The sequence below is a fragment of the Mauremys reevesii genome, linkage group 11, assembly GCF_016161935.1.
Source record: "Mauremys reevesii isolate NIE-2019 linkage group 11, ASM1616193v1, whole genome shotgun sequence".
Classification (NCBI taxonomy): Eukaryota; Metazoa; Chordata; order Testudines; family Geoemydidae; genus Mauremys; species Mauremys reevesii.
Window position 1 is genome coordinate 55,259,198 of NC_052633.1, and position 26,816 is coordinate 55,286,013.

Below are 26,816 nucleotides of genomic sequence, written 5' to 3' on the forward strand. Positions count from 1 at the left end.
TGAAATGACAAGGTCACATTCTGTGTAGAACTCCATTCAAACCAATGAGGTTGTTTGCATGTAACCAAGCAGAATTTGGTATATATAATTACAATGTGGATTCTTAAAAACCCTTCTTGGACCAATAACCTGTTAGGATCCTGATTGAGCTAGAGCAGTCTATTAGGTTAATGTCTAATTTGGGGATCTTTAAAAGAAACACAAATTCAATAGTACATAATGGCTTAACATGTAATAGCCTATTTGGGGATTTCTTAGTTACCAGATTATTAACTCCATGCAATGTAAATTTCATAAATCCACTGGGTGCAAATTGAGTTACAGAAACAACCATAGGGCCTGATTTTTAACCTGGCCTCTTCTTTGCCCCTGAAATTATTTGTGAGATCAATTCTCATTTAGGCATCAATCTGATTATCCTCTCATATCACATGGTTAGCCATTGATATGACGTAACTGCTCTAGTAAATAACTGCAGTAATAAAACTACAACGACAATTAGTTCTCCTGCAAGTTGCAGGCTACAAATTTTTGAAATCCACCCCATAGTGTGCTATATGGACACACTAAAATTTTTATTTAATTCCTTTTATTGCAGGAGCACTTCCTTTTAAAAAAATATCAATCCAAGTACTATAATATTTATTTTTTCCAAAATACAAAAAGCAATTAGTCTACATTAAGGAATAATTGCATACATAATTTTATTTAAAAATCATTAAGCCATTTCTGAGGAACAGGGGCAGAAAAAGAATCTGAAACCACCATTTTGTAAACATTTCCTTCCAGGGTAGGACTCATCATGCCAAGCTTTAGCCCAAAGTGTGTTTTTATGGTTGAGCTATTAAGTTCTTAATATAGGGGTTTACAGTGGAAACACATAGCTTGATGGTATAAATGCTGCTGCTAAGCTATAGCACTGTGTCTCACATCCTGGATTTTAAGGAGGAAGGGAGAATATTGTTTATTCTTTAATATTTTTTATGGCTGGGAGTTGGATATTCTCAAAAATGAGCTTCCCTTCATATGGCTCTGACTAGAGGTAAGTCATGGCCTTCATTTTCTCATTGACATAGAATAAGCCAATGAGAAAATGGTTTTATTTGGCTTTATTTTCTCCATAGTCTTGGCTCTAACATGTGTCAATATAACGTATTTCACTTATAATGTATTTTGAAGTTGTTTTAATTTTTAGACGCCTTTGTATGGTATTCAGTTTTATTTTCATAAGTTAAGTGGGTTTACTTTTTGAGAAAAGTTTCATGGAATATTCTGAACATAAAATCTCCATCTCCTTATAAAAGGTTACACAGCGATCAATTATACCATGTTAGAAAAAGGCAAAAGCTCAATTTTACCCCTGGTGTAACACCAGTGAAAGCATTGCATTTACACCAGGGATGAATTTGGCCCAGGCACTGCAAATGTTACTGTGGTGCACTCAGTGTCTGCTTGTTGTTACTGGCAAGGGGGTAAGGAGGATACATTTCTCTGGAACAGATTAGTCAATGAAGCAGGCATCAGGTAAAAAGATGTCAACTGGTTCAAAAGCTTTGTCTTTTTTCCAGTACAATGTTTATGTCTAACTTCTTTTGTCTAGCTTACATTACATGCTTCTGGAATTTTAAAATACATTTTTTCTTCCTTTCTGTACTGTGTAAGATCAGGTTTTTTATTCTGCTGTTTCCCTCTTTTCCCCAATTTGCCCTTGCTTGATGTTTCCTGTTGACACTTGATTTTTTTTTTCAAACTTAGAATGTGGCTTTCTAGCAGACACAGAGGCCCCAGAGTGAATACCCCTACAGAGCCAATTCTATCTTGGACCTCGCACAACACTATTAACTGGCTCATGCTCTAAGAAAGGTGGCTATAGTGGGATTGCCTGAGTCTGAACATAGAACTGTTTGAGGAATCCTTGCCAATGCATTTGTACAAAACTAAACTGCTGTTAATTTCTACTCAGAAGTAAAAATACAACGTTTTAAATCACGAACTTGCAAGGAGTTTTCTCTGAACTTTGTTCAGTTGTTTCACATTGCATTCATCTGTACATTTAAGATTATGGTTGATGGCCACTTTAAAGTAAACATAGTTCATTGCCCTCAGAAACATTTTTGTTCAGTCCACAAATATTCCCTGGAAAAAGGGTTTATCTGCTGAACTGCTGGATTTTTTTTTCAGCATGTAATTTTTTTTATCAGTTTGTTTTGATTTTGTTTCCCCCTCTCCCTTCCCCCCCACTCAGTGCTTATAAAAGTAGGGAGCAGAAGTCTCCTTGGAACAAGATAGAATCATAAAAAGACTTCAAGAATCTCATCACAAGCTAAACAGTATAAATTGCACATTCTTTACGGAAGTATTAGCTTTTAGCGTGTGCCTGGATCCAACTATAATAGATTATCCTAAAGTGGGAAAGAATGAACAGTAAAAAAATTAGCAGAACTAGGAGCTCAGATAGTTTAGTGGACCAATATGATCTCTGCACTTTCAGGGTACTGAATTCTAAGGCAACTGGAAGCAGCATGTAAAATTATAACAAAGTAAGTAAGCAAGCAACTGTAGGCCTGGAGGCAGGGGCAAAGACAGAAAAAAATGTTGTTAGAAAGAAAAAGTAAATAAATGTATTCCAAATAAATGAATGAAATCATAGAAAATGAACTGCTTGTTATTCATGGATGAAATGCTGTGTTTATGACAGAAAAGCCTGCAACAATAAAAGATATACAAGGGGAAACAAGACGCAAAGTAACGTCTAAACTGTAATTCATGGCCCATGTCCTGCGCTGCCTTAAAGCAAATTTAGTGGTGTAAAACTGCCCTAAAGACAGTGTAGCTGACCACTAAAGGATTCCCAGCTTCCAAAATGCCCCATTGGGACAACTGTCAGATGCTGCTACTCTAATTTATGTCTGGGACTAGCTGGCACCTGGACAGACCCAGGAATGAGGGAGCACAAAGGTGGATTCATGCATCTCTTCTTGAACTGCCCTGTGCACTTCTTGGCTCCTGCTCAGGAACTGGCCCAATGGGTCAACAGGTCATTTAGTACAAATCTAATAACAGTAGCATATTACTATATACACTGGTAAACTATGAAAAGTTGTAGGCTATTCGTACATACTTTGGCTGCCCTGGCTTTGTGTTATCAACTACCCCAAAAGTGTCTAATAATGGCTGGCCATTATTAGATATGGCTAATTAATTTTACATTTTTGTAAAAAATAAAAATAAATGTCTTACTAAATGTATCCTTCCATGATAAAAAGTAGTTCCCAGGAAAAGGATAAAATAGGAAGAATACATTCACCTTTATTGTTAGCAATTATTTTTAACTTTCTCCATTTATTCAATTCCATAGACTATTTGGTCTCTTAGGTGCTTAATTTGTCCCCCAAAAATGCAGCTGTCCTTTCAGGAGCAATTTATGACCCAACAGCTACTTTTGTCTCACTTTTATAAAAAAATCCCCCAGCAATTTGGACTCCCAGTTTCTCTTTTAGAATGTGAGTTAAAAGCAGATGAAAAGGCCACAAGCCGCTGCCAAAATGGCATCTTGGTAATTTGTGCGACACGGTAGTTTAAACTGCCATTTTTCACCTTCATCGTTGTCTCCCTCAGGATCTATTCTACTGTACTATATTCTGTCTATGTTCTTATACTGTGCTTATCACTGTAATATTGGAACAACTTCCAGTTGTCCATCAAGGACATGACTACACATCTCTCATATGTTGTTTGTTCTCCCATTCTCTTCCTAGAGGGAGAAGCAGGTGGAGTGGAGAGTCCTGTTTTAGTAGGGTGTGTGTGTGTGTGTGTGTGTGTGTGTGTGTGTTCAATATAAATACTTGTGGCTATGTGTTAGAAAAGGCAAGGTCAAAGAAACATGCCTTGCACTTGGAGCAGAATAGGGTGTGGTTCGTGATGGTCCTAAATTCTTGGGGGAGATGACTGCATCGCTTCACTACCATCCCACAAGGTACCTTATTTTTGTCCCTAACAATAAATCGTCTCCCTCAATAACTGAACATAGTGAAATAGGGATTTTTTATTTGTGTTTATGTGATGATATCCCAGCCAACCAGAATGCAGTTTTGGACAATCAGGCCAACATTTTCAAAAGTGACTAGTGATTTTGGGGGGCCCAACTTGAAACAACTTTACGAGGTCTGATTTTCAGAGGGCAGCTGCTCAAAAATTCCTGAAAATCCGGCTCTTTTAAGGTAGGGGACCTCAAAATGGACGTACTCAAAATTATTAGTTACTTCTAAAATATATGTCTAGCCATGATCTAATAGAATGCCCAACAAATCTGAGCAGAACTACTAGTAGAGGTTTTGTCACAGCTCCTGTTCAATGTGATTTTCTCATTGTAAGCTTAGAGCAATGAAACTCAGTAAATAGCATGTTAGACTAACATAAAAGATAACAAAAGGAAATAGTTAAGGTACCATAATAATTTTAGCCACTATTTTTTTCAGGTCACTATAATCTACCCAAAGATAACTAATTGTTCAAAGTAAACATTCTACTCCAACCACAAAAGGAATCCATTACACAAACATATAATTCACAGTCATTTTTAGTGGGTTGTAAACAGTTTGGAATGAGCATAAAATGGGACAAAAATCAAAGTGAGCATTTAGAAATGAAAAAGTGTTTGCTACAAAAGGTCAGTCCCTTTGCTTGGCAAACTATGTAGAAAAGCCTGGGAAAATGTTGAACACACAAGCAGTAAGGGAATTTTAAAGCCAACAACCTCCCTGTTTCTTTAAACAGACATCGGAACCTATAACTGGATCCTGTCAAACAAATGACAGCAAAAAACATAACAGCTGCTAAGAAGCAAAGTTGAGAGATAAAGTTTTCTGAGCTAAGAACCTTCTCAGAAGTGGACTAAAGGTCTTTCTTAAATCTTTAGGCAAGGTTATGGATCCCAGGGTGGCTTTTCGGCACTGAGTCAAATATGCAATTTTATGTATCGTTCCTGTCACAGCATATTGTGCTCCAAAAAAAGAGAGAAAAAACAATGTCTGCAATGTTCAATTAATAATAAAACCTATACCTGTAATCATCAACTGCGGAGTTGATGGTATCATTTTAATGTCATTTAAATTGATTTGGGCAGAGTAAGTTGGATTTGGAAAGGTAGGGGAAGAATGAATTGTCAAAACCTTGTTTCAATAGATGGATGCCAAGATAAATGAAATCAAATTTCTCTGGAAGACTAGCCCCATTCCTTCACAAACCTAAAATATACTGTTTGCACAACAACATGTTTAGGGTAGTAAAGTATTCGACGTGTTAGTTTATTGTGACACAGGAAAATTATCATCCTTGGAAAAGATTTTAATATCAGATCACTTTCACATGATAAAGTTTTGCTATGAAAAGATACTAGTTGGCATTTTGTTTAGGTACTACAGAGTGATGTTTCTAATTTTTTTAAATGAGTTTTACTTAAAAACAGCCAGTGGAACTTTAAAGGGTCCACGAATAACAAAATAAACAAATGATTCAAGAAATTACTGGAAATAATACCGGGCATAGAGACATAAAAACTTGAGATAAGAGCCCCTCCCTTGGCAAGACTGCACAGTCTGTGAATTACTGTATACGCTGAGGGTTAGATTGTCAAAAGCTTCCTTCCCTCCAATGCTTGGCTCTGCTCAGATTGTGTCTCCAGCTACTACCCAATATTCCCTGCTGGGAACAAGCAGAAATGGGTGGGGAGCTCTGGCCTCATCCTAGTTAATCTGTAACTAAGTAAACCGCTCCATGAAGAGAGGCAAAGGAATGTAGTTAGATATCTTCAAGTCACAAGGGCCTGATGAAATATATCCTAAAATACTCAAGGAGCTGGCTTAGGAGATATCTGAGCGATTATCTTCGAAAAGTCATGGAAAAGGGAGCGATTCCAGAGGACTGGAAAAGTGCAAATATAGTGCCAATCTATAAAAAGGGAAATAAGGAGAACCTGGGGAATTACAAACCAATCAGCTTAACTTCAGTATTTGGAAAGATAATTGAGCAAATCATTAAGCAATCAATTTGCAAACACGTAGAAGACAATAAAGTGATAAGTAACAGTCAACATGGATTTGTCAAGAACAAATTGTGTCAAACCAACCTAATAGTTTCTTCGACAGGGTAACAAACCTTGTGAATGGAGGGAGCAGTAGATGTGGTATATCTTGACTTTAGTAAGGCTTTTGATACCGTCTTGCATGACCTGCTCATAAACAAACTAGGGAAATAAACCTAGATGGAGCTACTATCAGGTTGTTGCATTACTGTTTCCAGAGAGTAGTTTCCAGAGAACTGTTTCCAGAGAGTAGTTATCAGTGGTTCACAGTCAAGCTGGAAGGGCATATCGAGTGGAGTCCCGCAAAGATCAGTTCTGGGCCCGGTTCTGTTCAATATCTTCATAAATGATTTAGATAATGGCAAAGAGAGTACACTTAAGTTTATGGTTGATACAAAGTTAGGAGGGATTTGGAGGATAGGATTAAAATTCAAAATGATCTGAACAAATTAGAGAAATGGTCTGAAGTAAATAGGATGAAATTCAATAAGAACAAATGCAAAGTACTCCACTTAGGAAGGAACAATCATTTACACATATACAAAATGAGAAATAACTGCCCAGGAAGGAGTAACGCGGAAAGGGATCTGGGGGTCATAATGGATCACAAGCTAAATGTGAGTCAACTGTGTAACGCTGATGGAAAAAAAAGCAAACTTTCTCAGGAGTGTTGTAAGCAAGAGACGAAAAGTAATTATTTCTCTCTTCTCTGTGCTGATTAGGCCTCAATGGGAGTATTGTGTCAAGTTCTGGATGCCACATTTCAGGAAAGATGTGGACGAATTGGAGAAAGGCCAGAGAAGAGCAACAAAACTGATTAAAGGTCTAGAAAAAATGACCTATGAGGGCAGATTGAAAAAACTGGGTTTGTTTAGTCTGGAGAAGAGAAGACTGAGATAACAGCTTTCAAGTACATAAAAGGTTGTTACAAGGAGGAAGTAGAAAAATTGTTCTCCTTAACCCCTGAAGATAGGGCAAGAAGCAATGGGCTAAACTGCAGCAAGGGTGGTTTAGGTTGGACATTAGGAAAAACTTCCTAGCTGTCAGGGTAGTTAAGCACTGGAATAAATTGTCTAGGGAGGTTGTGGAATCTCCATCACTGGCAATTTTTAAGAGCAGGTTAGACAAACATCTTTCAGGGATGGTCTAGATAATACTTGTCTTGCCATAAGTGCACGGGACTGGAGTAGATGACTTCTCGAGGTCCCTTCCAATCCTATGATTTTATGATTCTATGATTCTTCCCACTCGAGAGAAAGTGGGAGCAAGAGAAGAATTGTGACTCTGTCACTCACAATTTTTACCTCAGTGTAGCTCAGGGATACACCAACCTTACTCAAGGCAGAATGTTCAGTTACCATCTAGCCTTAAGGAAATAATAGAAGCTTTCTGTGTAGACTCTATTGGACACCAAGAGTCCACTCTTTCTCCCAGTTAGGCTGGTATCAAAGGTCCTATTGACTGAAAAGGAACAGGGTTGGGCTCCTCATATTTTTAGGGACAGCATTTCACCAAATATTGAAGAAGGAACAAGTAAAATGGATAGGAAAAAAATAATGAGCATGCTCCTGAAAACTTTAACTCAGTGGACCACTTATGTAGGGTTTGCATAACTGGGCCTAATATTTTATTTTAATATTTATGATAAACTATCTTGACAGCCCTGAAATATGGCTCATGAAGTGAGACACTCTGCACCCAGTTCCATTTCCACAGTTAGAAATAGTAAATGAGAGATTACAAAGTTGGAGTTCACAACTGTATAAACAAATGCTTGTGGACTAGTTAGTGCTGTATTATGGTCTGAGAAGAGAAGTTTACTGGACAGAAAGAACTCCTGTCCTTTCCGTATATAATAACAGGCTGGCTAAGAGGCAAACAACATCCAGCAGAGTCAGCAGACCAGTTTCTCATCTCAGTTACACCAGTCTGATTCCAGAGTAATTCCATTGATTGAATGGAGGTATTTTGGATACACTTAGTGTAACTAAGATAAAAAACTGGCCAATAGCAAGTTACCTACCCTACCGTGTCAGTGTATTGGAAAATCCTCTTGTGGTTTGACGTATAATATGAAACCATAAAGATAAGGAAACATACTAGATGGTATGTTTTACTTAGCTCACTATTAGGCTTGCTTTCCTATGTGTGGCCACAATATGCTAAAATTGAAAAACGTAAACAAAATTTTATTGGGCACAGTATATGACATATAAGCACCTTCATAACATAATGGTTATGTCTTGTTAACAGCACAGTTGTCCAGCAAAGCATGAATGTCTTGTTCTTTCTGGTTCAAATAGGCAACATATAGGGCTGTCACGTATCAGAGGGGTAGCCGTGTTAGTCTGGATCTGTAAAAGCAGCAAAGAGTCCTGTGGCACCTTATAGACTAACAGACGTATTGGAGCAGGAGCTTTCGTGGGTGAATACATCTGACGAAGTGGGTATTCACCCACGAAAGCTCCTGCTCCAATATAGGGCTGGACTCAGAAGATCTGTTTTTTGGATTTTTTTTAAATGAAGTATATAAGCAACATTTCTTGATACAGTACAGTATATAGATTATATATTTTCTAAAAAGAAAATGTAACTATGAGGGAAAAAAATCTTTTCCAAAACAGCGAATGTGCCAGCTGTTCTGAGTATTTAGGCCATCTTACTAAGACTATGAAAGTAAACAGAAAGTTTTCATTAAATGTGCCTTTCCCATAATTGGTACATAAGTATTTCCCATGACTCTGCAGTTGAGTGTCTTGGCTGGAGGCATATCTGGCCATTAGGAGGAGGGCTTTAGATCTGTTGAGTCTCAGCCATGTCGGGAGACTTGGCACCTCCACATACTGCTTCCTAATACCAACCCCAGTATAAAATGTCATCAGAAGCTTGCATAAACATTGGACTTAGCTTCACATAAATTACTGCTGTTCTGAGATAGTTTATGCCAGAACTTAGTAAAAACAACACTTAGAGTAAATAGAATACGAATAAATGCAAGGATCTTAATCCAAGAAAATGATAATAGAAAAATGTATATCAAGTACAAACTCGTAAATACAGCACAATGAAATTTTATCTCATACCACTGAGATTAGTTTTTATTTACATACTGTACTAACTAAAATGATATACTAGCTTAAATTTACAGCAATTATGAAAAAAGCACATAAACCAAAGAACAATAATGCAGTGCTTTAAAGGATCAATTACTCTGTAGAAACGGTGACACACATTTTCCTATTAATCCTTATGAATTCATTTGATATCGATACAGATATCTTACATACTTTGGCTTTTTCTGTTATAATTTAGCATTAACAATGGCCACTAGGATAGTGAGAACCTGAAACACACAAATGATTGACAACAGCTTTCTTTTTTCTTTTTAACTTTTAGCTCTTTTTATTTTGTTCGCACAAGAGTGGGGGTCTCATTTGGGGGACAATTTACATGCATACACCCACACACGGTTGCAATAAATGGGATACAGGACCAGGTGTCTGGTATAAGATGATACAGGACAGACACCTGTAGGCATATGTAAAATTATTATTTATTCGTCGAGAGCCAGTGTCATGACTAATGGTATAAGTCTTTGGGTAGGATTCTGTCCCCAGCTGCAGCACAAAAAGGGGCTACTGGGGTTCTAGGCAAACTCCTCAAGTGCAGAAATATGGAGCCAGTGTAAGCAGCCCTATGTCACTCTTCAATCAAGGTTTAGAGGTAAGGGAGGGATGGTCAGTGTTGGAGGGTGCATGGCTAGAGTGCTCTGCACTCTGGCTATTTTAGGCTGAAGAATAGCCCATAGGCAGCCTAGGTAAGGATGCCATAAGTTATAGATGCCCTGGGAGGCTTGTACTGGGGGCTGTATTACCCCTTCCCTCACCCCCCCTGCCCCTGTAGCCTGGATTTTGGGAGGTGCACAAGTGTGTAAAGGCACCTTTGGCCTCCCTCCTCCTGGGTTACTCCCAGGCTACTCAAAACATCTGCAAACACTAGGTGCACCTTTCAATGAACCTGAGCTGAGACTGGAATATGAAACTAGGCAAGTTGTACAAGGTTTGGGGTTTTCATAATGCTAATTTAAAAAATTAAAATTGATTTTCTCTCTAATCTCCATTTTTCCCTTTTGCAATCTCCTTCTCTTTTTCTCTCCTCCTCCTCCTCCCCCTGCCACGTAAAACTTTCTCACTCCTCCCCTCTATATTTCTCTCCCTGTCCTATCGCCTGTTGGAATGCTGTGCTCCTTTCTTCCAAAAACCACTGCTACTATCTCCCTCTGCACAATACCTCTGCTCTGTTATTCTGGCACTTCCTGTCTACCTATCCCTCTGGGAATAACAGTATTTCCAGTGCAGTCTTTTTTACATAATTAAGTCATGAATTTCCAGGAGTTTGAATCTCTAGGCCAATTTCATTGCACCCTTCACATAAACCCAGCTAACAATCATTAAATTAAAACGGCTTTCTCCTTTGTGATTAACTGTCTAAAGATCTTTTTATTTTCCACTGGTTCTCTTTTTTATGCAGATTCTAGACAACAACAGCACTGGGTTGTCCCATCTTTATTTTGAAAACTATCTTTTGCAAGATATACTTTTCCCATGACCCCTGGAACAAGTTGTAAACTTGTAAGAAATGGTGATTAAGCCTCACATTTTTATACAATACATTTTTAGGATTCTATATCTACTTCCAATGAAAATGACCTTCAATGAGAGAAGAAAGATCAAATGTCGTAATTATATTTTATTTTGCTGTGATTATTTATGATTAAACAAAAACTCTTCAAATACAAATGAAAGTGCATCATAACCTTGGGACAGTACTAGCTTTGAATAACATCAGTAAAAACAGGCATCCAAATTCAGAAGAGGAATAAAATGTAAGAGAGACTCTAAAACTACTTACAAGTTAGTAATGTTTTGGTTAGGTAACATTGGGGACTTACCAAAAAATTTAATGGCATTACAACCACAAGGGATCTTAGTATGAATGTTATGAGAGTTCTAGCACTGTAATTACTGACATTTTATGAATGTTTTAGCATTGGCTTGCACACAAAAAGTTTGCAACTGAATCAAGAATATGTCAAACAGACAATATAGAGACAATAATTAGCATTAATTTGTTTTATTAATATCTCTATTGTAAAAAAACAAAAAGAAAGAAAGAATCTGTAATAGTGGAGTGAATCACTAAAGTATAATTTGAACTGCATGGCTTCTCTGGCAAGAAAAGTGGAGTTCTTAAGTTAGAGCATCAGTTGTAAATATGGCTACAGGAATGAAAAATAGTGTTGATGATATTAAGTTACCCACCTCTTTTTTCAACAGCTTCTATGCACCGTTTTACAAATAGAGGGACTGTGGAATTTTCGTGCTCACACACTAAGTGCAAATGGGAGCCAAAAACTTGATCTAAACAGAGTAAAGAAGACAAATATATTAAAACATGATAAACAATAACTAATAAATAAATGATGACAATAATGGGCTCTTCGCTTCAAAGGCTTGTGCATTAACCAGCTACTCCGGTGTGGTTGTTAGACAGATAAAAGAAGTACCAAAGCCTTCCTGACTCTTGCCGATTTTTATTTTATGCCCTAGTTGGGATACAATTGCTCTTATAAACATAATTTGCTGAAAATTTTACAGAGAGAATCAAGCCACAAAATTGTGATTTGTATTTTGAACAGTCTAATGTTAAGGTGTGGGATTTTGGTTCAGTGCAGCATTATGATAAAAGCCATTTCTGAAATCCAAGATCTCTGTCTGGTTCAAATTTGAAACATCCAAAAGTAAATCATGATGTCCCTGATCCTGAAAGCTCACACACGAGTAGACCCCTCTACACACATGGAGCCCCACTGCTCATAATAGAGCTCCATGTTGGTGCATGGATTCGAGTGACATACTAGCTTGTAGAATCAATGCCTAATGCCATCTCTACTGGTCATAAAATTATCCAGCCTTTTAAAAAGTCCAACCACAGTATTTGATTGCATCATTTCCTGCAGCAGTGAATTCCACAAGTTGGGTATATAAGTGGTTGCTCTGAAAAACTTTTCAGTTGCCGGAGATAACCAAATACTTCAGTATTTACAGTGCACCCTAAGTATGTCCATATGAAGTTCAAGAAAGTTTAGGAACCACAATACTAACGTTAAGTAATTCTAACACCAACATCTGAAAGCTTTTAAGGGCACCAACTTTACACTAAACAAAGTTATATTTTCTTCTTATATTTGGCTTTTTTATTTGTTGTCCTTGTAAAGAAACGATTTTGATAATTTATCTTGTCTAGTGTATCTGGGGGATTTAGGAATACACTGTTAGTGGTTATGGCTTTGACTCCCAGTGTCAATTGCACCTCTGTTCCTCTTAGTATTCTTTTTTGTGTGGAAGGCAGTTGGTGAAAACCCATTTTCTGTACTTTTGTATTTAAAAAAGATTTACTTTTGATGAGAATAGCAAATAGGTTTCAGTGACTGAACTTGTAAATCATGTTGTTTACATACTGAATTAGAGTTTAACTAGGTAATGCTGCTTTTTAGTTTTTATGCTTTTAAACTTTTGACCGACATAGGATGTTCATCTTGAAACACAGCATAACCAGGTTAAATATCTCAGATTACAAATTAGCTTTATCCACCTCATCTCCACTCTATATTTTTTGACAAAGTATGAAAAGAGCACTCAGTAATGGGAATTTTGTCATCTAAAATCGAAATGAATTAAACAGATGAGGAAAATCACTCAATAAAAGCAGTTTAATGTTCAAACAATCTGACTGCATTATCATTATTTACCCAAAGAGACAGTCTCCACATACCTTTTCAACAGTGTACTACACTTTGAAAATTAGTACAAAGGACTTAGATAAAACTTCTGTACATGAGATTTTTTTAGAACAATTTGAAATTTAAGAGAGTATGTATAACACACCATATTAACTCCCAGAACACCAAGGATGAGTATAGTCATCCTTAACTTTCTGTACAGCAGTACTAAAGACAAACAAACTCATCTACGGGACCTCAGCTCCTTCCACTCCCACAGAACAGGAGCATTGTCTCGCTCCCCAAAACGATATCCACACTCACCCAAAATTCAGTTGCAGCCCTCCCATAAAGAAGTCCACAACTTGTCCTGCCCTTCTTCAAAGCAGGCCAAAAGCTTCATGTTTGTCATTTGCCTTCAGGGGTGCTGGAACAATTTTTATAGTGGGGGTGCTGAAAGCCATTGAACCAAGCTGTGAACTCTGTATATCATGGAAACCACTTCAAGTCAGGAGGTGCAGTAGCACCCCCAGTGCCCCTAGTTCCAACACATATGTTTGCCTTAGAGGGTCACCAGCTCTTGCCTCCTTGTTGTTCAACTCTCATCCTTGCAATATAATTGTCTTTTCTTTGCTTATGGTCATCAGTCTGAGGAACATGTTGGGAAAGGGGAGCAGGGAAGCAAGGCAAGACATGTTGGGAGTGCAGGCCTGGGCGGGAAAATGGTCCCCAGCACTGAAGAGTCAGAACCAAAACTTGTTTCTGCCAAGAATTCCATTCTGCCATGTCTTCAAATAGCCAGAAAGCCTCCCTTCTCCCTGGGTCAGTGCTTTTAAAAATCCCTGGCAAATAGACAGGTCCTGGTGAGGAACACATGTTATTATGTATGTATTTTTAACTACTAATTTCAAATTTTTCAAATAGGAGTACATAAATTAAAAAACAATCCCAGACCTATTCAGGGAACTTTTATCATCTGAGTAATTTTTAGACTTAGATTGTAAACTCAAGCTCAGGCATGATTTTTTATAAAGCACATTTTTGCACTAGATAATTATTAATAAAAATAATTATAATTTTTTTTCCCGTGTGTGTCTGTGTGTCTGTGTATCTGTGTGTTTATTCTCAGAACAGTTTTAGGATGAATTGTGTGTTTGGAAAATGTACTGAGAGTTATATAAATAGAATGCATAGAATTTATTTTCATTTTTTAATAATTTTGACAGATAACATATGTTTATTTCTATTTTTAAAATAAGTTTGAAAGTTGCAGGAAATTATGGGAGGGTTAGACAATTATGTAATGAGAATAGACACAGATTCAAAAAGTTAAAGCTTTATAAACCGTTAAAACATAAACATCAATATCACATGTCAAAATATATGAAGTAAATATCCTTGAATCAACATACCATACCTGATTTTACTATTCATTCACTAGTCCACTTGTAACAAGCCAATTCAAAAGCCTACATCACTGGATTTTGACTGTGATAAGTTCTCAAGCAGCTTTTCTCTTACTTTGCCTATCTGTAAATGTCTATTATTATTGATGGAAATATTTTTCATCCATTTGTGTGTGCACGGTGACATTGCTGATAAAAATGTAATCCTTCCAAGCCAATATATAAACCATCTCAGATACACAGACCATCAAAGGTATTTAGGTGCCTAACTCCAGGAGTCTGAAGCCATAGTTACTAAGAACTAGATTTTCAAAGTGTACATTTTAAATAGGGAGTTTGGAGCAATGATGTGCAATATTTTACCCCCAAAGGAATAGAATTGGAAATAAGAACTAGGCAGTGACCACTTGTTTCTCCAAATTATTGCAGCCTGCTGAATCTGCTTGCCATATGGTATAGGGAAAGGAGTTTTGGATTTCCTGAGTCAAAATATGAAGGAAGGTCCATTCCAACTCATCCAAATATATGTATTCTGTAGTCTGATATTGCATTTTTTTACAACCCAAAAGTCCATTGAGTTAGTCAAACTTCTGAGTACACAAGGAATGCAGGGTTGGGGTCACAGAAATAAACTCTAGAAGGTCGCATACATATGTGGCAATTACATATAAATTGGCGATCTGTTACATGTTTTGGGGTTATGTTTGTGACAAAAAATGGACAGGTTAAGTTTTCTTCATGAAACATTTATATTTTCCACCAGTGGTAATTATGTATACAGAGATTTATGATTAAAATGTTCTAGTACTTCCTCCTTTGACATCTTAATTGGTTATAAATTTCAATGAAGACCTGTCAAATTCTTCACATGACATGGAATGTTCTCTGATGCTAATTACATTAAAAAGATGTAAAACTGTCTCTCATTTGAGGGGCTAGGGTGTTTGTAAAATGATGGGTCAGAAATGACGGGGCAATGGACTGCATTGTCTATAGATAGTCAACATATCAATGACTGAGGAATAATTAATGCTTTACGGTTCAGCAAGTTACCGTAACTACTATAAGTACATCATGTCTGGCATCCAGGAATCTCAAGTTACTTTTACAATTTCCAATAATAGGGAGCCAAGTGTTATACTTTGAAAAAAAACCACATTGGTTTAGTGAATGGTGGTTTGAGCAAGGAACAGAGAAGTCAGAATTCCAGAGGTGAAATCCTGGCTCCACTGATATCAATGTCAGAACTCCTATAGATTTCAGTGCGGCCAGTATTTCATCTTTGGATTTTATTCTTGAACTGCAGACTGCTTAACCTCAGTTTATCTATCTGTAAAAATGAATATAGCCCTATTTACTTATCTTATAGTTAATGTTTTGAAACACACTTTGTCATCCTTAGATAACAGGTGCTAAGTATTATTATTGTCTTCAACTGAAGAACCATATAGGCAAATGGGGCAACATGAGGCTAGTTGTCACAGCACTGTTATAGCTGCTAAGCAATGAAAAAGGCTACAGTAAACATTTAAACCAATCTACTTCCTTCTAAAAAGTATTATTTTAGAAAAGCAAGATTATTTAGTGACTGAATATGCAGCTGGAGGCCAAGAACTCCTAAGGTCAAAACCAAGTTCTGCCCCGGACACTGTAGGACTTTGATCCAAGTCACTTAATTTCTCTGAGTTTCCATTTCCTTGTCTATAAGATGGAGATACTAATGCTTACATCACAATATGTACATTCTCAGAACTCATATGCGTGTACAATATATTTATGCGTGTACAATATTTTGAAAACAAGCATTTATACAAGTGCTAAGAATTAATTTTTGTAGGCAACAATTTGATATTTCTTTTCTTTTTTTAACTCACTTATTGAAAAACTAAATTATTGCTCTTAAAATGTTCTTCTTTAATATCTATTAATATTTTAAATCACTGTAAGAGAAGAAAGTAACTAGAACATCTTTTCATATAATGAAAACAAAAACAGTTCCCAATAGATAAAGGAAGCAAAAGAGGGTTTTGTTTGATTTGTCTATATTAGGGCACTTCAGAACTCCACTTTTTATGACTTGAAAAAAAAAAGATGTACACAACACTTCTAACCTCTTGTTATGACAGTTTATGTTTCCTAGCCAGCTTATTTAACTCCAGTGCCTGGGAAATAGACACAATTACCACCTTATGGAATGCTACTTAAATTTAAATGCTCCCCTCTGAATAGAAACCTACTTCATCTTCTTAAAGTTTATTCCAGCTTCTCAGGAATTATTCCTTCTATAAGCACCTAAAATTCTCTTCTTCATCATTTAAAATGTTTAACTAATGATTATTCAGAAGTATCCTTTATTGTAACAAAGGAAATTCTCATATAGTGGACTCTGTTCACAAGAACTTGAACAAAGAAGCTGCATACTATCCCTGTGTACAGCTTTAATCATTCACTCTTTCAGCTGTTATCAATTTAAAACCAATGAAACTCCCACACTGAGTCCATTTGAGCAGTCAATTTTAATATTTTGGGCATCTGTAGTTATTCTGAATTGGCTGCAAAAGCAGAACTAACAAGTTAAGCTCTAACCATAAGTCTACATCAGGCTGGTAAACCATGCATCAAACACAGACAGTTAGTCAATACCGTAGAATGAAAAACCAACAAGCATTTTTAAGAAGAGCAATATATTCATAATATGTTTGGCAGCATGGTTTGCATTACACATTCTTGATATCTATGCATTAAACTTTCTATTCAAGATGGTGGTGTCTGTGACAGCGTTGCACGCTGATATAAAATGAGACACCAAAATGGGATGGCATGGATACTAACAAAAGTGTAAGATTATAAAATGATAACTACAGCTGCTATTAATTGCTCACTGCTATTAATTGCTCACTACCAGAAACCTGACAGACATACTCTTCACATGCAGCTTGTGCAGCCCACAGTCTGAGCTATTGACTCTAAGCTGCAGAAACCCAGAAAATGGGAGACAATACGGCTGTAAAATGAACATTTAAAACAAGATCACAGAAGTCACAGCCGCATTCAGAATGTTACTGCTTAATTATTTTTGGTGTGTATGTATGCAAGTTCTCACAGAACTCTTACGGTGTCAATTTCTTAGATGTTTTTATTAAAATAAAAGCACAAGTACAGCAGTGGAAAAAATATTAGTGCCATTGGAAAAATGGAACATCACTGTTCTAATTCTGGAAAAAAGAGTAGTTGGCCTAGTAGTACTATCCCCACTGGTTTTTGAGAATACAAAGCTTTGAATGAGATGCAGTGCAGTGCATTCCAAAGGCAAATAAATGCTGATCTATCCCTGCTACAACTTAATTTGTAGAGTTGGATTGCTAAAAATTTTTATCAAAGCCTAAGCTGAGAAATGTTTCTGCTTGACACCCTCTTAAATGTTGAGGGGTAGATAGCGGTAAAGAGAGGGAGAGAGACTGAAACGAGCATCAAAACAGCAATTTTACAATTACTGGGTTTTGGGGGGCATTAAAAAAGCAGTTTCTATATATTCAGTATACGTGGAGGGCAGGGTTGTAGTGGAAGTTGTGTTGAAATTACAAGCCATCACTTAAGTGTGAGGTGATTCCTGGTCCTGCTTGCAGACTCTGAGGCTCTGTAGGGAAGTGTATGATCTGGGTCTTGTGCAGTCAATCTGCAAAGAGCAAGCCTACTGCAAGGTGGGGTGGGTTGAGCCTCTCTGCCTTAGGGAGCACCCTGCTTTCATTCTGTGTTTTGGGTTCTTATGTGTTATCATTCTGAATGCCAAGAAATAAAGTTGTGTTATATTGCAACCTTCCAGAATAATTAAATCATTATGGTCTAGTATTACGAACACTAACGACTCACATTAGGAATGTAATTCATGTATATAGGATCAGGGTACATATCATTTTAATGGCATTAATTGTTTAAGGTTTCCATAAGAAATTATATACTTCTGCACAGAAAGATATGTAGACCTAGTTTTTCAAAAGTTATTAGGTGCCTAAAGATACAGATAGAGGCCTAGAGGGGTTTTCAAAAGTGTCTAGATGCCTATGCTCCACTAAGTCAGTCGTCTAGGTGCTTTTTGAAAATCCCATTAAACACCTATCTGCAACTTCATGGGCCTAAATACATTTAAAAATCTGGACCTTAGTGCCCAAATAATTAGATGACACTGAAAGTAAGTGGGATAGTGCGAAGCAAGAAAAATAACCTCGCACATTTCAGAGTCTGATGAACCTTATATTTAAAATACATGTGCAAATCACATTTCCATATGAATCTGCCACTCTCCTTCATGCAGTACTTACGTTTCTTTAAAACAAAGTTTTGTTAAGGGTTAAGTGACAACTACATAATTTCCAGATTTTCTAATAACTGTATTGATGGATCAAAGTACCCCAGGATTAAAAACTACAATTTAATTTGGAAGCATATATATCCCAAGTTGAGAAATGTGTTGAGTCCTCTGGCTAAGAGTGCACACATCAGTGACAAACAGAGAAGAGGATTGCATTTAAGTGAACTTACCACCTTAAAATGTATTCACTCTTGCCTATAATTTACGTGTTAAATTTATTGGAGTTTTGGTTCCAGTGTGACACACAAAGTAAAAAAATCAATACAGATTTGAGAGCTTTCTAGCGCCCCTGGCAAATATGAATGGCACTTGATGAAAAGTGAAGGTTTTCATAGCACCTACAGTGCCACTGCTTTGGTGTAATTATCACCACATGCTTCACAGATATTTATATCAATTCTTCACTAGCCCATAGAACAGCTTTTGTTATAAGTTTGGCACTCTGATGTCCTGCAAGGCTATAGATGTACTTTTATTGAAAGTATTAATTATTTTAAGGGATTTATCATTCTGACACAAGTATTCCCCTCTGGGATTAAAGTTAGTATGTATGTCTTCAGAGTTGGAAGAATTTCTTGTAAAAATTGGTCAACATTCCCCCTCTCCCCACCCCCCAAGAATAGGGGAAAGAGTTATGCGATGTTTCTGAAGCCATTTAAATCACCTATAGGGAAAAAATGGATGCATTTTAAAACATGAAATTTGTAAGCCCTTTATTTTTAATCTGGATGGTTGCAATTTGCTATTTAAAATATTGTAATATAAGCCTAAAAATTAACATTTAAAAGTAGTCTGTGTGTAAGCACTGCAACTAAATTTTCATAACATTATAACAGATTAAGGGATAAATTCCACTAAAGACAATGAAGGAACCTTATCAAATGAGCATTTCACATAGACTTACTGTAGATTGGAATTAAGCCCTGCTAACGAATCCTGACTCATTTGCATGGCCACAACCTAATCCTAATGAATCTTCTTGGAAGAAAACTAACATGTTTTCTGTACAGTTACATTAGTTTATTATTTAAACTCTGCTAGGGAATGCAGATCCTGACTCTCTATGGCAGAACATAATGCATCTGGGTTTTCCATACAAGAACATCCCAATTAGAACCAGGCTATGTTAGTGAATCAGGAGTCTAATGCAACTATATCTGAAAACAAATGCATCTGGTTTTCCTACAGAGATACATTAGAGGATGGATTTGAGTTATGTTAATGAATCTGGATTTGTTAGTAGGGATCACATCTGATCCCTGTGTAACGCCAGAGGAGATTCTTCAGCTACACTTTATTAAACTGAAAAAAAACCACCCTTTAATACAGAAATTAAAAGACTATAAATTACAACACAAGATTCTGCTTGGATACTGTAATAACTGAAACAAACTAAAATGGTGCACTCAAATCCCACCCTCAACCCAAATTGTGCTTTTTAAAGTGGCATCCAAATCCCTTACATATTATATTGGGATACAATAGTTGATTAGGGACAGATTCTGAAAGTTAGGCACAGAACTGCACATATAAATGTGCATGTGACTAATTTATGTGTAAATACGTCATGTATTTGTGGGGGAATATTTTCAAAAGTGCCTAAGGGATCTAGAATCACAAATCTCATTGACTTTCAGTGCAAGTTGTGCTCTTCAATCCTTTAGGCATTTTTAAAAATCTCTCAAAAAATAATCAAGAATGTTTGTGTGTGCCAAACTGTGAATATCTGCCCCATAATATTTTAAATATTAAGGGTCAGATCCTGAGGTGATCCCAAGCATTGCTCTGTGCACTGTCGGGGGCTGGGTGAAGGCAGCTGTCTGCCACCACCTTGATTCTGGGCAAAGGTGGTAGGTTTAAACCCTAAAGCTGTTGACTGCTAACTGACTGCTGTTGGCTCAGAATTGCTGGCACCCAAGGGGTGCCAAGATCTTGAGGCAAAGAACCCATATCTAGACAGTTTGCATATACAGTTGTAGTTTTTGCACATACTAATTGGTGAGTGTTCAAATTTTTCAAGCACAATTCCAGAAGATATTTGAATATATGGTCTTGCTTGACCACTGGTGGTCAGAATACCACCAGTTATAAGCTAACAGTACCTACATTTTGGAAAACCGCATTCCTGAGATCAACCAACAAAAGGTAACTATGTTTCTTCTCTAAATATATATATAAAAGGTAACTATGTTTTTTTCTCTAAATATATATATATTTAGAGAAAAAACATAGTTACCTTTTGTTGGTTAATACTCTCTCTCTCTCTCTCTCTCTAAATATATATATAATTTTATCTTACAAAGAACTAGATATATGGGTTAGAAAATGAAGGTGTATAGCAGGGGTCGGCAACCTTTGGCACGTGACTCACCCTGGTGAGCCAGGCTGGTTTGTTTACCTGCCGTGTCTGCAAGTTTGGCCAATTGTGGCTCCCACTGGCCATGGTTTGCCGCTCCAGACCAATGGGGGCTGCGGAAAGTGGCGCGGGCTGAGGGATGTGACGGCCGTGGGTTCCCGCCACCCCCATTGGCCTGGAGCGGCGAACTGCAGCCAGTGGGAGCCATGATCGGCTGAACCTGCAGACATGGCAGGTAAACAAACCGGCCTGGCCTGCCAGCATGCTTACCCTGGCGAGCCGCGTGCTAAAGGTTGCTGACGCCTGGTGTATAACATTCTTCTTTACAATGTAGATGGTGTACAATTGTGTGAAGTGTGAGGGTTTCTAGAACATGCACACCAAAATAGCATCAGAAGAAGCCAAGCAATACAGAGAGACATTTAACTACATGTTGTTTTAGTCAGAAAAGCTAATCTCTTACAAAACTGAATGAGTTCTCTGATACACAGCAGAAAAAATATCTAGCAAGAAATACCAGAAAAATCCAAATAGTCCTATGCATTTGATTGGTGACAGGAATGAAAATATTGTGAAATAGGAACACTCATTAATGAACTTTCAGTTTTTAATCAGAAAAAATAGATAAGAGAAAACACACCTTTAATAAGTCCTTTTTCTTGCAACGTTTTCAGTGAGGGTCTTCGGTTGATAAACTTCTTTAATCTGCTTTTGACTCGATTCCTGTCATTTGTATCAGAGGCACTGTAGTTCAGTCTGAAAACTGGAGAAAAAATAAAATAAAATCTACATTTCTAGTAAAGCCACATTTTTAAAACTAGTAGTACTTTGTGCAAATTTTCTTGGAAAACAATGGCCATGTCCACCCTTGAGAAATCACACAGTAGGTCAGCAGCATAGCTGGTGGGATAGTACAAAGAGTTTAATTAATATTTGTGTGAAAAAACATGATGCATTCACTCAATATTATTCATGGAGTCATATTATTTATTGTTCATAAATATTTGGATGGCCACCAGTTTACTTGTGAAACATTCATGAATCCCAAGAGTTTCACATGGATGATTATTCAACTGAAAGTTCCAATTGGAAGTGTGCTATATGTTATTAGTGGGATACTATTTTTATGAGAAGGGGTGGGTTGACATAGCACTGGTGCTGATCTGAATCCCCTTGCCAAGTCAGATTAGGCATCCCATTATTGTTAATACAATTGTAGAAAGCATGGCTTAATGACAAGAAACATAAGCAAGATTAATTTATAGAAGAAAAAGTGTTCCAATTCTAAATATTTCATTTTATTATATTTAGGTATTTACTGCGATGAGAAACCTTTGGGCCAAGTTCTTTTGTGGTTTATGACAGCAAGATGTGGGACCCACTTCCTGAGAGTCCACAGGAGCAAACCGTGATGATGCAGGTCAGCTATAACTTGTCTGCTGGGATGTTCACAGAGATCCCTTCTGATCTTGAATTCTATGATTCTATGAACTGTCACAGCCCCCTAAACTGGCATTATTGATGGCAAGAGGCATAGCCAGGACCCCAACATATTCCCTACTTCAGCGTTCAGCACGTCTCCATGTCTGTATTGTTCCATCCTGTGTTTAAAGCAGTGAGTAGGGAATCTAGGTGAGAAAAATCTCTGTGAGTATTCCCCAACCTCACACATTCTAAGAGATCTGTGGGAGGCCAGAGATATCCGTTTTTTTGCCCCTCATAAGGCTTTTCCAGTTTCCTTGTGCCCTGGCTCTGGCAGTCCCTAAGTCACCTGGAGGGCTGTGAACAAAAGGTTATATAGCAAGATGCTGTACCATCTTTTCCAGTAAGATCTCCAGGGCTGAGGGGGGATGATATCTGTGTCTTGGCCCACTCAGTCTCCAGCTCATTCCTTTTCATGGACCTTGGACTGCAGAGAGCACCTCCCCACAGAATTGTTCACCAGAAAGGTAGCTGATCCCCAATTCTTCATGGAGAAGAGGAGATCCACAAATTTACTGTTCCTTCTGTGTGCTCCTCTAAGAGGGATGATTCAGCCCTCCAGTGGCAGGGCTTCTATGGAGCATTCAGGGCCACTCTCCTTTCATAACTTCTATGGCAGCGTGGTTATAGAAGTACATATCCTCCCACCACATGAAATCTCCCCCAAGATGCAGCAGTCCTCACTAGAAGGATCTGAGAAAAACATTATAGAGGGAAATCATGATACAGATTATGCTGGGTTTTGTAGCAAGCAATTTCACATTAGTTATAAATAAAAACAGAATGCTAAAAGGTGCACAATTATAAAATAGTGATGATTTAAAGGGTCCTCTTAAAGAACAGTACAAAATCCTGGAATAATGTGGTTTATATTACAAATCTGATTTTAACAGCCAATCTTATAAAACGGTTTACGCTTTGCTGTTGTCAAGGGAGCAAAACTTGCCAAATTGTTCATTTTAAGTAAATATAACCATAACCAATTAAGGAAAGAAACGTTTAAACACATGCCTATGATAATCAGAGCATAGTTTGCTTCTGATTTCACTACTGATTTTAACAGAAGAGTGTTCAATTTTCCCACAGCACTAAAATGACCCCACACATACTTCCACAAACTAGTAATCACACAGGACAAATAAAACAACACTTTATTGGAAAATACACAGCTTGGTACAATAATCCATCATCTATGAAAAATAGACTTCACATTTTTAATGGTAGCATTCTTAGGGTGATGCATCATAGAATATAAAGATTAGTGTTCAATTGATAGTTGACTCTTTTGTTCACTTTATATTTTAGAACTTTTTGTTCAAAGTTAGGCAATCCTTGGCAAGGATGGGCTAAAATTCCAAGTCACTCAGCCTTGCTATAAAAAGAATAACAAATGGATGTTTCCAGTACTGCATCTTAAGGGTACTTTGAAACAGTAAAGTGAATTGTATTTAGTTTTCTGACTGTGGGTATGTGGCTTAAGTTAATTCTCTCCATAGTAGTTCAATTTTTCTTTCCTTGCTCCCAGGGTGCAGCCTCCCCATTTCAAATATGGCACAAGTAAAACCACTCAGTTACTTTATGCCTGCCACATTTCTCAGTCTGCAGGATTCTGAAATACTTATAAATTATAATTCACATAATGCCTGCTTTCACTTCAGTATTAGCTCTGACTGTAACACCAAATTTGTTAAGATGATTTAACAGATCCCAGTGTGGTTCACACTGAAGAACAGTTAGATAGGGGATCTACAATTCAATGTGTGGGGTAAATAATACTTATGTTTTATTCCAGCTGTGCAGTTTTATACCTGATACAGCAACTAGGGTGTTAAAACTACATCTAGAGGTAGGAATCATTATTGTCATAGACACTTTTTGTATATTCAATGTTAGATTATATATAGCATGGAGAAAAACAACAGCAAAGCCAATTTTGATGAGTTTCTTATATTATGCTGGTAAGCACATGCAAGTCACCAGAGGGAAACCTCCCAGAAATTCAAGGGTTTGGATAATATGATCCAGAATTGAGCACTGGCTAGAAATACTCTTGCTGGGATCTTGTTTAGAAATATCTTTTTTCCTGCCAAACCGCTGCTCTCGTGGTATCCCCATGTAATAATGGCTTTGTTTTATATTTGGAAATGCAAAGAGAGCTAGATGTTGTTTCCAAATGGAAAAGTGTAGTTATACAACAGAAAGATTATAACAAACAGTTTTCTATAGTACTTTACTTTTTCAAATTTCAGACTACGGGTGTGACTAGTGAAGATCTTCCATTAATGGAAGTTGGCAAACTCAAACAGATTAACTACCAAGTGCATGTAACAACTTGGCCATCTAGCTGTCCATTAGTTAAAAAGACTGGCTACAGTCAGTTTGGAATCCTTGAGTCTTTGTCTTTTTGTTCTGCATCTGCCATCTGTAGAGGCTGCTCTGTTGATTGTTCTTTCTGAAAAACAAACTGTAGATGTTAACAGTTTCTGTTGAACTCCTCCTGGTTGTTCTCACTTACGTATGATCTGGGTCCTGAATTCTTTTCCTTTATGGCAGCTGGAATTGTCCATCCTTTTTCTTCACCCAATATGACAAGAAGACGGTCACCAGGTTCTAGACCTGGCAGTTCTCTAACTGATTGACATCTATTGTAAAAGGGTTCATAAGCTCTTTTACCCTTTTTATCCAATTTAGCTACTCTTTCTATGTATGGCCACTTTGGAGATAGGTTATTTTCCAAAGTTGGAACAGAAGTTCTGAGTTGTCTTCCCAACAGGAGTTGTGCTGGACTACATCCAGTAGCTGCTGGTGTTGATCTGTAACTCAGAAGAGTGATGAATGGATCTTCCTGCTGTAAGATTTTCTTGGCTGTCTATACAGCTATCTCAGCCTCTCCATTCACTTGTGGACTGCTAGTAATATGATCAAAATCATATTTCATTACGAATGACTTAAATTCTGCTGCAGTGAATTGTGGTCCATTGTCCTTCACTAGTTGTTCTGGAATACCGATATCAGCAAAAGTGCACTTCAGTTTCTAGATAACACTGCAACATGTTAGCTATTTCACATACACTATATTTCTGTATAACTGGAAAAATAGTCCATTACAACCAGGTAATTATGTCCTCTGAATTGATATAAATTTGCAGCTAGTCTCTTCCAAGGTCTGTTTGGTAGAGGTGTTTTACAGCATCATCTCTGAAGTTGATTTGTACTGGATCTCCATTAAAAAACCCAATATTATCAAATTCTCCACAGAATTCCTCCATCTTTCTCACTAAGCCCATCATGTCTACTGTGCTGCAGTTGAGAAGCTCTTGGTCTTTGATCCTTTGTTCACATGAACTCTGAATGCATAGCTTTGTCTTTTTAAGTTGTTTCTATGGTGAAGTGGCCCATGCAGAGCTAGTCAGAGCTGTGTGGTGACTTCAGCTCTGGGAAGGATTAAAGGTGATTGTAAGTGCCTCCTGAGATGATTGTGATGTCAGCTACTGAGTTTATTTTAAAGTCAATCGTCTTGTCGTGAATATTCAATTTCAGTCTCCAGGCAGGTTCTATGTCATCACAAGTGATAAAACCCAGAAACAATGGCTCTTGGTTGTCTGTAGTATGAGTCAACTGCCTGACTGACTTTGGTGAGGCAAACAGCTGTAAAATGTCCATATTTCATGCATTCATTACACTGTGTGACTCAGCCTGGACATGCATCTTATCTTGGGATGTTACTTTTTCACATGTAGACTGGAACTTGTCCCTTTTAGGCATTGTCTACACTATCACTGCAAGTCGAACTAACGTTATGTAACTTAAGTCTCCGTAACTTAAATCAACTTAAAGCAGCATCTACACTGTGCTATATCATTATGTCAACAGGAGACACTCGAGGTGGCATATTGAAGTTGACGGGAGAGCAGATTCCCATTAACTTTAGTGCATCTTCTTTATAATATAATAATAATAATAATAATAATAGGAGATATACCAATCTCCTAGGGCTGGAAGGGACATTGAAAGGTCATTGAGTCCAGCCCCCTGCCTTCACTAGCAGGACCAATTTTTGCCCCAGATCCCTAAGTGGCCTCCTCAAGGATTGAACTCACAACCCTGGGTTTAAGCAGGCCAATGCTCAAACCACTGAGCTATCCCTCCCCCCTTCACCAGACCCGCTAAATTGATGTCACTTCATTGATGGCAACAGTGCCAATTTAGCTCAATAGTGAAGACAAGCCCTTAGCCTAGGAGTTCTCTCTCCTTCCTTTGGGGTTTTATGATAATGACTTTTAACACACAAGTTTCTATTTGTAGCTTCTAAGCTCGTTTCAGATTTTTCAAGTTGCTCC

At 37.4% G+C, this 26,816-nt stretch overlaps 1 protein-coding gene and 1 long non-coding RNA gene across 13 annotated transcripts in view; one reads left to right on the forward strand and one right to left on the reverse strand.

Annotated features, from left to right (window-relative positions):
* Positions 1-26,816, reverse strand: part of ARHGAP15 (Rho GTPase activating protein 15) — a 464,338-nt gene that overhangs the window by 153,705 nt on the left and 283,817 nt on the right. For all 10 annotated transcript variants that reach the window (XM_039495675.1, XM_039495671.1, XM_039495670.1 and 7 more), the window contains exons 9-10: positions 21,635-21,757; positions 11,404-11,502 (exon numbers count right to left, since the gene is read on the reverse strand). In XM_039495675.1, the coding sequence (XP_039351609.1) occupies positions 11,404-11,502; positions 21,635-21,757 (222 nt within the window). The remainder of the gene's footprint in view (positions 1-11,403; positions 11,503-21,634; positions 21,758-26,816) is intronic.
* Positions 1-26,816, forward strand: part of LOC120375069 — a 48,509-nt gene that overhangs the window by 10,205 nt on the left and 11,488 nt on the right. For 2 of the 3 annotated variants that reach the window (XR_005586420.1, XR_005586422.1), the window contains one exon: positions 22,306-22,414. This is a non-coding gene — a long non-coding RNA (uncharacterized LOC120375069). Of the gene's footprint in view, positions 1-1,755; positions 1,894-22,305; positions 22,415-26,816 lie in introns of those variants that run through there. The other variant, XR_005586421.1, reaches the window with a different exon arrangement.